The sequence below is a fragment of the Trachurus trachurus genome (assembly GCF_905171665.1).
Source record: "Trachurus trachurus genome assembly, chromosome: 10".
Classification (NCBI taxonomy): domain Eukaryota; kingdom Metazoa; phylum Chordata; class Actinopteri; order Carangiformes; family Carangidae; genus Trachurus; species Trachurus trachurus.
Window position 1 is genome coordinate 15221400 of NC_139894.1, and position 11966 is coordinate 15233365.

At 41.9% G+C, this 11966-nt stretch overlaps 1 protein-coding gene across 1 annotated transcript; it reads left to right on the forward strand.

The window, feature by feature from the left end:
• Positions 1 to 7852: 7852 nt before the first annotated feature.
• On the forward strand, positions 7853 to 11431 carry zic6 (zic family member 6; the record flags this gene model as incomplete). The annotated part of the gene is made up of 2 exons (XM_083980741.1): positions 7853 to 8846; positions 10806 to 11431. The coding sequence occupies exons 1-2, from the start codon at positions 7883 to 7885 to the stop codon at positions 11429 to 11431; spliced, it is 1590 nt and encodes a 529-aa protein (XP_083836867.1). The 5' UTR covers positions 7853 to 7882.
• Positions 11432 to 11966: the final 535 nt, after the last annotated feature.

Sequence of the window (11966 nt, forward strand, 5' to 3'; positions counted from 1 at the left end):
GAGCTTGAAGCAAACTTAGGAGACGGGAAGAAAACAGAAAAGAAAATTAAAATCCAGTTTAGCGGAGCACGCACGCTGCAGACACCGCGCCGAGATTTACCACGTTTAGCGAAAAACCCTAAAATAAAAAACAAACCAAGCCAAACAGGGAAAAATCCTATGCGTAAAGAGTTGGGAGAAAAAACTCCCGTTGACTGCGATCCGTGAGAAAGAGGATCAAACTTCCCCCCCTTTCCAGGCGGATGATGTCCTTGGACTGATAAAGTCAATCACTCACTCCCAGAACATAAATGAACTCGGGAGGCAGTGCCACGGCAGCCAATCGGCGCGCAGCTACCCTTCTGGCACGTGACTGTGAAGGAGGGTGTTAATTGGCTAGATTTCTGGTGATTGGCACCGTTTGGTATTGAAGATGGCAGGTCGTCTCAATTGGTTTCATTTGATTGGCTCCTACAGGCATTATTTTGCAGGTATAACGGAGCAGTGTAGCGCAGATCCCATAGTACGTGTTATGAGTTGTGCACCTCTCGTGCAGCCCTGCCTGATCCCTGCACCCAGAGAAACTCCCAAACACCCAAAGCAAGCAATGGAAAATGACTAGAATAAACACACAGGGCAGGTTTTAATAACCAGTTTACACTTTTAGTTTAGTTTAGTTTTTTTTTACAGAAATAAATCTGCAACATAACGTGTTTTGTCATAGTGCGTATAAAGAAAACTTTTATTTTGAAGGCAACTTAACTTTGTTATCTATCTATCTATCTATCTATCTATCTATCTATCTATCTATCTATCTATCTACACTCGCACTCATATATTGACTTATTTGTCTCTTTTATGTGAACATTTTGGCTCTTATTAACTGAAAACTTGAATGTACTTGGCCCAGTTCCAAAATGTGGCTTTCTTGAAGCCGCTTGAAAGGGGGGGGGGGGTATTTTTTTCCTGCAAAAGCTCTATAGGGTGTAAGACGGAGGAATAAAAGACAGAAAGAAAGATGGCAGTAATTGTAATATCCTGAGATTTTTTCGCTCAGCCAAAAATTCGTGCCATTGAGCAAGTTTCACAGGGCTGCCGCTGACTCGCTGCAGGACACATAAAATCTGATCAAGTTCAGAGACGCGCTGAGTGCTTCAAGCGGCGCTTTTTAACTCCAAGCCTTTCACATCCTTTCCCCCTCAGTCTGTCCCAGGAAGGAGCTCACATTCTTTATTTTAGGGGATCTGGACCCAAAAAAAAAAAAAAAAAAAAAAAAAAATCTTCAAATCAGTCCTTCATTCTGCTTTCGCCCTCATCCTACCGCATTCACTCCCCGAACATTTCCTCGAGAAAGAGTTATAGATTGAAAAGGTGAGTTTTCTGACTTTATCCGTCGTCTTTCTGTGCCGGGGAGAGCGGGACATGACTTAGGCCTGTGTGAAGTGCATGCTGCTGTGGAAGTGTGTAAATCTACACTTTATGTTGTTTAGCCCGTGGAGGCTGCATGGGATTTAGTTAACGTACAGCTCAGCACTTATAGGCCTGTTACTACGCATATGGTAATTTAATTGTTGCGCGGTGCTGCGTGTAGTAGCCCACCTCTGTTATTTTAATGGACGTCGCTCACATTAGTGCAACACTTGCGATTTTTGTTCATAATGTCGACAGTTTATCTTAAAGCAGAACGACGAATGAGATTCAACTCATCTCTTTTTCCTCCGTGAGCTGCCCCCCCCCTTCTCTCTCTCTCTCTCTCTCTCTCTCTCTCTCTCTCTCTCTCTCTCTCACCACGAAGGCATACCCTCTCACAGTTTACTCCTCCCTTCACTCTCACACACTCGTCTTCGCAAACGGCTCGCGCGCGCACAACACACGCACACACCCCGTATGCCTACCACAAAAAATGCGCACGTAAATGTACATGCATGCCATGTACACACACACACACACACACACACACACACACACACACACACACACACACACACACACACACACACACACACACACACACACACACACACACACACACACACAGTGAACGGAGTTTGCCTTTGCAATTTTGCAGGGTGAGATTTATGGAGACCTTTGTGAACTTTCACAAGTGACAAGCAGCTTGTTAAGTTTCCTATATTCCCTCCATATTTTATTGGCTTGTTGAAACGTGGAGGCTCCGCACTGCCACTTAAGGTTATGTGCCGTGTATTTTGCAGGCATATTATCACTATGAAATAATTAAGTAACATGGTTTAGATGAGTCACAAATGTTAGTGAGCGACAGAGCAGCAGCGTAGGCACTGAGCTCTTGCTGGGAAAAAGGGGAGCTGTCATCAACCAGGCCTAATGTTAAGCAGCTGTTGCTTGAAAGTTACATTTAAAACGACTACAGATCTCCTCTGGTGTACTGCTAGTTATTATTGCATTTATTTTACAAACGTGGAATTTGGCCACTGAGGGTTTCATACACTTATTTTCTAATTGTATATATTTCCCCCAGTATCAAAACCAATCTAAAGTCAGGATTGCAATAAGACGCTATAAGGTGATATATGCCTGCACGTTTATTTCTATTCTAATTTACTTAAAATAAAATGAATCCACGTTTACACGTAGAGCAGACTGCCTTGGCGTATTTCTAGTATTTAGAATGGACAACAGAAAAAGAGGAAACTTTAAAAGTTGTGGAGAGGCAGCTTCACAGATTTCTCTCAGAGCTGCACCTTTGCAAAACGTTTGTCTCACCCTCACCAGACTTTTTTTTTTCATAGCAAAGTATTTTTTTTTACCGCCTCTCGAGCATGCCGCCCTCCGCTCACTGACATTTCACCTCTATTCTTTTAAATACTAATTTTGTTTAATTCTTACAAAAATTACACATACTTTTTCTAGGTTTTCCACTCACACTATTTTGTATAATTGAAAGAAAATCGAGATGTTCATTTTGATTTTCATCAAGTGATTACATTGGACTAGTTTTGGGCAGTGTTTTCTTTGGTTTAATTGTCTAGTACAGCTCAAATATTCAAAGATAACTTATAGGCGCAGGCAAAATGCAACGTGTATAATTCTAGCAGGTTTTTCTGCAGGACTGCGGTATGTATTTATTTAGGTTTCTCTGATGGGATTACCTCATTGGGCGCTGGGGTAGCCCATTACTTATAACATAACCTTCCGCGCACTGAGCATGCGCGTTACCTTAAAATATCACAATATTGTCGTGTGCATAGCTCTGTGACAGTAAGCCCATGCTGTTGGAAAAGAGCAGAACAAAAGCATCAGCCTAAATGGTAAACAACTCACTTTTTATACATTTATTCCACCTAGATGCGTTAGAGTCAGCAGCTATGAAGGTTATTTCAGTACATCCTTTGGTAAATGACCTTAGATGCATGAAAATTATTTTCTGATATAAATAAATTGGTCTGTGGCAGCCCAGTCGTCTGGATCTTTTTCTAAAAGCAAAGTTGGGTATTTTCTTTTTTTTTTTTTTTAGTCCATGTTGTCTGGCTTTTAGCCTACACTATGTTTGGCTGGCTCAGGCCGCTGGTGCTATAGACAAGTGTGTGGACTGGAAGTTAACTCAATAGTGACCAGACAGAAGTGAAAGCTTCATCTCCCTAAACCAACAGCAAAACCATTAACCCATTGCTTCCATTTATCAACCACCACTGTACAAGTGTTTTCTGTATTTACATTTTAAACAGACAAAAAATCGTCACTTTATCCCAGCGGCAGAGTTGAATGAATGATAGCCCACTGTTATTCACTGTTTTTGCTCAAATGGACATTGGCATAATGAAGTAGCAGGTTTTTGCTGTGGTTTAAAATGACATGTCCCTGCTCTCAGTCTCTGTCTGTGCCTTGAAGTAACGAGAAAATGCATTTCTTGTTTTCTGTGCTTCATTAGATGTGTTCTCTCTTACACTGTGTGGAGCCCACCACAATGTCAAGGTTCATTGTCTGCACTCGTACCATGACCCAGGAAATCTCAGACACACAAATGAAATAATAAAACGAAATACAATTTTTGTTTCTCGTTTTTTAGTAGCAACCGTCCCGGTTATGTATAAAACTTTTGCTATACGAATTTTCAAAATGTTTTTACAAGACTAATATTTACATTATGCGTTTGCCAATATGATATTTTTCAGTGGAGCAGCTGACTAGGATCTTGTTACCATACTAGCTTCACATGTCAGATCACAATTCAACTGTCTGTAATTTGGAATTTCACAATGCAAGGCTTGACTGCAGTATTGTATCGCTATCGATCATATTTTTTGCTAGATATGTTTTGGTTTTTTGTTTGTTTGTCCGTAACATTTTAATTCCCATAAACGCTTCACGTTATTCAACTCAGGTTTATACCTACATAGAGTACAACACCATCCTTTGTTATCGGCAGTTCGTAAATGATATGGCCAGTTTGGTCTTGAGTGACTTTTACAGTACTTGAGGTTTGCCTTCATATGGCTGATGGAGAGGGCTAATTGACTTCTTGCTGTGATTTACTGGAGCATCTGTCTGCAAATGGACTCATCCCAAACCTGTTAATTCATCTAAATTTCATAAAGTCATGGCAAGACTGTGCACTGCCATCCCTCATCAATTATAATATCTCAGCAGCACACTCCACACCAAGGGACACAGTTGTTCAAACATACACACACATGCAAAAAAAAAAATATTTTAAATGCACGCAGGCATTCCTGTTGCCACATATATGAACACACTCACACCTGGTGAAATTATTTTGTGCTGCCTAGCCTTCGCTCTTTATTATTTTCTGCTGTGTCTTGTGTTGGATTGACATTAATCACCGAGTGTAACCTTTGCTGATGGTTATACAGACCAGTACTGGTTTATTATGAATAAACATGCATATTTACATGTACATTTGTGTGTGTGTGTGTGTGTGTGTGTGTAGCCTGTGCCTACATTTAGCGCTTTTGTGCAAATAGTTTTTTCCAATCTGGCTATTTACAAAGAACTCTTCTCATTGCTGTCTGTTGTTAAAGAAATCAAATCTGCAGCTTTTTCAGTCAGTCTGCTGTGTGGTGTTGCACCATAACTCTGCTCTTCTCACTGGCGTTTGCAGTCCTGTTTCATTTCCTCCCTGCATAGCACCTTCTCTCAGTCATTTGGTTCATATTCACTGTACTGGCAGTGACTTGGACCTTATGGATGTAAAGCATATTCCCTGACATGAATGTTTTGATTGTTGGGAGTGACATTTTGTATGCAACAGTCACTAGGATTTAGTCTGGCCTGTCAAACAACCAACATAAGTGACCAAATTCATAAAGCTGCAGGGCTGGAAGGGATTGCAGATGTCAGGATGCTATAATTCGTCACAATGCAGATATTGAAGCTGAAATTGTATGAACACCCCAGTAGTGTCTAAAGCTAAAGAGCTTCATTGTCATGATTTTGGCACATTTTATTAAATTTTACAAATATTACTTGAAATCTCGCGGTTCCCATTTACGGGTCTTTGCCATTACTTTTATGGTTTTATTATTTTTCGCTGAAGCAAACGTTAGCACTAAAACATTAATCCTATAATTTTTCAATTTTGCTAAACTTATTTGGCAAATTTTAAACATAAATTTTCTACATTTACTCACACTCATTATGTTATTACCTGCCTTATTGCAGAGGGATAGATTGAATTGTAATTTATTGAAAACTGCCTATTAGGCTAAAGTCTAATTAAGTTATGACCACATTAAGACTCATTAGAATATATTAGCAAATTAAGTTGTTATGAGCAATTAAATAATCTAAGTCCTTTAATAGCACATTGTAAAATATTACAGCCTAAAGTGTAGTTATCAAATAGGCCTGTAGTGCAGACCTCACTAGCTGTCGCTCTGTTATGGAAAATATGGGTAACCAGCCTCATAGAATCGGCTTAGTCCATCATATGAAACCATGAAGGTGCAGTTATTCTAGACAGCCCTCTTCTCCTGTTTTGCTGCTTCGCTGCTAAATGAGAACCCTTGGATTATTTGGGGCATAGGTCTGTCAGTCCTTTATGCTCTCTGAATGACAGATTGGCAACTTTAGGTTTATTGGCCTTCCACCCTCAATCATTTTCGGAAATGCATCGGGTTAAAGGTTGACAAACATGAGCGTCCATTACAATCATGACAGAATTAGGCCGGTTCTGGGCCTGTCTACTATTTTGCGGCACTTAATGTCAAGTGGGCCCCACGCTTTGTCTCTGCCTAGGATCCACTGCAGGTGACGTCAGCATAACAATGTGGAAAAGGATTTTTTTTTTCCTCCCCTCCTTTTTTTTTTTCAGGAAAAAGTTGAAAAATTCCGCCAGCTACAGTCTTTGGAAATAAGGGGGTTTTCCACCTCAAACCTATAAGCCACAGCTCTGGGGCCCGTGCCACCTTTTGTAGATTTAAATAAAAGCAACAGATAAAGGAATTTGGCTAAAGTGGTCTTGGGTGGAAGAAAGTGCGCTGATCAGCATCAGAGCCATGTCAAAACGAGGAGACGTGCAGAAATATGTGCTGCACTACAGGAGCGGAGAGGGCTTGAAGCTGCTGTCCTCACAGCACCTCAAAGTAAGAAAGTTTATCTGAGTTTCCTCTCAACACTGGAGCCTCTCTCACTGCTGTTTGTCACGTTTCAACACTTCCATTTTACGTAACTAATTTTACCGTGTGCTATCCTGCTTTTGATGATTATTAATTTATTTCAGCTTAAAAGGAAAATGGGTTTATGTATATGGAAACTGGATACAAAGGTAAAATAGTACATGTTGTTCTGGAGTACTATCCCCCAGTGACACTACAGGGGCTTTCTATCTGAAATAACTTTTTCAAAAAAAGATGATTATCAAATATTGGTGGCCCGGTGCGTCTTGAGTGTAGAGCTACTTGTTGCTGTACAAAAGTTTTTTTTTCTTACAGGACATGAAGCCAACAAGTGATTGTTTGTCAACCTTCATGAAAATGCATACCACAAAATAAGCTGCCATGCAATAACCTTTGAGCGAGCTCAAGAATCTGTATTACCCTACATTAAAAAACAACAACAACAACAACAACAAAAAACTTACAAATTACGATCGTACAGAATAATGACATACAAATGTATTTTCAGTTATTTCAAATGGTTGATTAAATAGTTAGCACTAATATCCTGTGACTTTCAGATGTGGCACTCAACTCAAAATGAAAAGTCTTGACAATAATTGGCCTGGACACGCAGTGGCCAGTCTGTTATTCTTGCAGGGCAGGAGTGGGACATTTGCTTTGGCAGAGATTTCCAGGGAAATAAAAGAGGCTAGATAGGCTGTGATTGTCTCCTGTTTTTGCTCGTGTCTGCATTTAATCATTTCACTTTAACGAGATTATGAAGTGTTTCATATTAACCTGTACGTTTTTCGAATTTAGAGATAGAGATAAGGAGACTTATAAGAAAGCGCCTGAAGTTAAAGAGGCTGCAATATTTGGGAATATCGCGGCACATTTCAAAGCATTTTCTGTGCGACATTTGAAAACGGAGTCGTGCAGTGAACGCCTGCGTGTCCCTTTTAAAACAAGCCCAGCGCCTGTCAATCACAGCGCATTCCAACCAATCCCACAGCTCCCTTTTTAAAAGCAGGTTTGCCTGCTGTGCTTTTATATTGCACCATGGCCTGTTTCGAAGCATTTTTACTACCACGGTTATTGCCACAAATCAAGAGGGCAAAGTGAACGGCATGGGACTCACACCAACTTTAACGAAATTGAGTCTGGTTCCTACTTCTGCGAAGTTCACGGCCAAGAATTTCACATGCAGATGATATACAACACGGAACATGGAAACAGAATTTCTAGGTGTATCCTGAGTGCTGAATTTGGTTGATTTTGCAAACCCATAGCCAAACTCACAACACAACATGACAAGCCTTTCGAGGTTTAGTGGCTGCCCTCTCTCTTGCGTCAACCCCGGGGAGAGCAATACTGAACTCAGCGTGGTGCTGCCACCTTTGGCAGGAGAGCACATGGGACACCCCACTGGCAGTTCCTTAAAACTCTGCCCCTCGCACAATTTGCGAGACTACCCCGAGACGAGGTCCAGTGCATATGTTGACCATTCGGTTCCCAATTTTTCAGACTCTGGATACCCCAGCCACCGGTTAGAGCACAGCCCTAGGGGCATTATCATTGGAGCCAATCTTTCTGGAGCCGGCATGCCACCCGTCACTGATCAACTGGCATCAAGAGCAAACCAACATGGCGGGATTGGAAGGTATCGTGACTTTACTGGCTGCAGAGACAACAGAAGCCATGCTTTTTTCTCAAGTTATCAGGAGCAGGCCCACGCCTCCACCGACGCATCCCGAGATCTCGGCAGCCAGATGATGCTGGGTCTACCTGGCGACCTCCTCACCCGGACTCACCCTTATGGCCAAACCATCAGCCCCAAGGGAAACAGCCAGCAACAACTTGTCACACAATTCCTGGGTCTGTACAAACCCCTCAACATGGCAATTCAGCGTGGAGGAGGAGGCGACGCTTTCCTCAGGTGCTCTAAACAAACAGTGAAGCATGAGCTGGTGTGCAAGTGGACTGACGGCCAAGAGGGGGCTGGGAAGCTGCCTTGCTCCAGAGCCTTCGGGACCATGTATGAACTTGTCACCCATGTGACAGTGGAGCATGTCGGAGGACCCGAGCACTCTGAATATGTGTGTCACTGGGAGAATTGTCCGAGGGACAGGAAGCCTTTCAAAGCCAAATACAAGCTGGTGAACCACGTCAGAGTGCACACAGGGGAAAAGCCCTTTCCATGCCCCTTTCACGGCTGTGAGAAAGTTTTTGCACGATCAGAAAATCTAAAGATCCACAAGAGGACTCACACAGGTTAGTTCATCGTCATAATACAATTAAATAATAACAACTACAGTAAGATTAATGTAATGTTATCATTAATGATCATAATGGTTTAAACTAACAGTTTATTATTATTATTAATTTGGTATTTTCAATTTCACAATAATCACTTAATAGTCAATATGTATCAGTTTTGCAATGTTTGTATGTATGAACATATTTTCAATTAAATGTTGTAGTTTCGTTATTATTGTTATTAGTCTGTTATTGTCTATTTTATAATTATTTTTATTGCGTGCTGCTGTTTATTCTAGGCCTACATTGTTATAATGATAAATGTTGTTATGCAAAGCTTCTATAGTGCTGCTTCTCGCCGTCTCTGTCACTGCCTGGTTTTGCAAGGAAAATGCAGGAAACACATGTGTAGTAATAGTGTGCCAGTTACACATGACTAGAGTCTGCAGGCCTGGTGGTTTGGGTGCCTCTCCCACTTCATTCAGTGAAATTATTAAATAAATGCTGGGACACCGGAGAGTTGTGACGTAGTCGTTACGCTGTCTCTGCCTCACAGGGACTCATCTCCTGCGCTGAGGAACACTAACAGAGCACATCACACTATGATGTAGTAGGGAATAAAAAAGGCGAGTAAAACGGTTGACCTCAGCCCGCAAAAGAAATAATTATCTGCATTGACAAAATGAGTCACATTTCATAAAGATAATTTTATTTATGGCCTTGTCCTCGCCTTTGATGGCCCTGTTTTGTCATGAAGCACTGTGAGATGATGCCATATGTCAAACTACGTCATATAATGGTGACTTGGTTTGCATTTTCCATCCAAACGCCCCCGTGACACAGAATAATAAGGATTTCAAGTGAAATCTTTTATTTTCACACACGTCAGGGGATGTAGTAGAAACGTGATCTCACAAGGTGTAATTATATTGAAATGTAGGCATTAAATTAAAAATATAATTATCAAATGAAGTGAGTGGCCCTCAGAAAAATAGGGCTGCAGAATAAAATTGTATTTATCAGGCGTCCCCCCTTTAATTTGTGGTGCAAATTGTTTTCCTAATGAAAGCAAAGAGAATAGAAACAGAAAGGGGACATTTGTTATTTCACAACTGCATATGCGTGTGGTGTTAATTAGGCATCATTTATGTCAGAAAAATATAAGCTTATTAACATTTTTATTCAACTTCCCAAAGATTGGCAACCATTAGCATGCAGGCCTGTAAATGATGATTTAACAGAAACTGTTAAAGAGTCCGGCTCTTGCTGGTAACCCGCTACATCAGTGAGTGTGTGTGTATGATAGAGAGAGAGAGAGAGAGAGAGTGTGTGTGTGTGTGTGTGTGTATGAGAGAGAGAGAGAGAGTGTGTGTGTGTATGAGCGCGCGCAGGAGGGACAGAGGCGCGCAGCTGCAGGCACATTTGTGCCAGAAGATCAATTAGCATCTTGATAGCCATAATTCACTCTATGCATGATAAGTCCATTTAAACAAATCTTTGCATTTGCTGTCTGCGACTTCATCCTCTCATGCATGTGTAGCCACAGTCCTGCTGATTTACTGCGCAGATAACTGCCTCACTTGTTGCAAACAGGGCTGCAGTAAAGTTTCAGCAACTAATTCCAACTCTGCTTCTGAACGGCTCGTACTTTTTTTGCACATTAGAAACAGCTTATTGTGAGAATGTGGTATTTTAAAAACATTTCCAGTCAAAGCTGCTGCATGTGGCCTGGGGAGCGGCTTCGGGTTTGCAGAGTCACTGATTGAAAGCTGAAGATCAGATAGTGAGTTTACTGTGGAGCCTGGATGTGCAGGTTTTGGAGTTTAAGGATCACGTTTCTTATAGTCTTACACCACTATAGGAGTGCATTTAGATGACTCAGACAGCTTCAGGAAAGTATATGGCCAGGGAGAGCAAACACGGGCCTGTGAGCATATCCGTAACTCGCCGTCATTTCTCTTTTTGCACGTTTAGGTGAAAAACCTTTTAAATGCGAGTTCGAGGGCTGCAACCGGAGGTTTGCGAACAGCAGCGACAGAAAGAAGCACTCTCACGTGCACTCCAGTGATAAACCCTACATGTGCAAGGTCAGGGGCTGCGACAAGTGTTACACCCACCCAAGCTCCTTGCGGAAGCATATGAAGCTCCACTGCAACAAGGCCCACGTCGCCAAAAGCGGCGACGCGCGACCTGGCGACGGGGGTCACGTAGCTGACGCCAGGTCAACCCGAGTCCCGGACGGAGCCCAGATCAGCCCCTCTCATCCCCCCACCTCCACTCAAGATGTCCCCCTGTCCCAAGAGAGTCGAGACCAGTCGACCTCGAGGTCACGTTTCCATCACACGTTTGACAGCAGTTTGGACTACTCCTCACACAGGTCACAGCCCCTCTTGGACCCTTTGTTGCTACAGAGGGGCAGCTACAGATCCCAGTCCTCCCAGTACCCCTGCGGCCAGACAGGTCACACGTTTGCCCAGAGCTCAAGGACTTTCCCCTCCACTTCTCCCTTTCAGAAAAGTATTGTGAATGGATGGTACACATGCCACAGCGGCGTGGACACTTTCCCACCAAAGCAATGTAATAACATCCCGTCTCTCTGAGTTCCTGCTGGGACACGTGAGCAACTTACAATTTAATTTTGGGCCTATTTTTCCATGTTATGACCTAAAGGTTCCAGCTGTATCTCTATTACTCTCTGTATTTTTTGTGAATGTTGTTAACAAATATTTTGTGACACGTCCTGAGTCATCCTATCTGAAATCTTGCATTGCGAAATGTGGCGAGCTTTATTTGTTGTTGTGAGGCCTGTTTGTTTGGTTGGGTTAGGCTTATGTAGCCTGTAGCTACATCTCCCCACAGTGGGTTATAGGAACTTTTACAAAGTGTGTATGCATAATTGTTCACTGTGTTACATAAGTATTAAAGATATCTTTATTAAGTGATACAAAAAAAATGACAAATGATTTTTATGGAAATCTGCCTCTCGAGTCCTCTCAACTTTATAGGCTATTACTGGAAAGTAAAAGTAAAAGTCTTGCTGAATGTAACCCTAAGTGTAGGGCTCTTTGTTGAATGTAAACTAGGTGTAATGTAGGCTATGTCGGGAAGTATAGAAACACTATTCATGTCTTTATG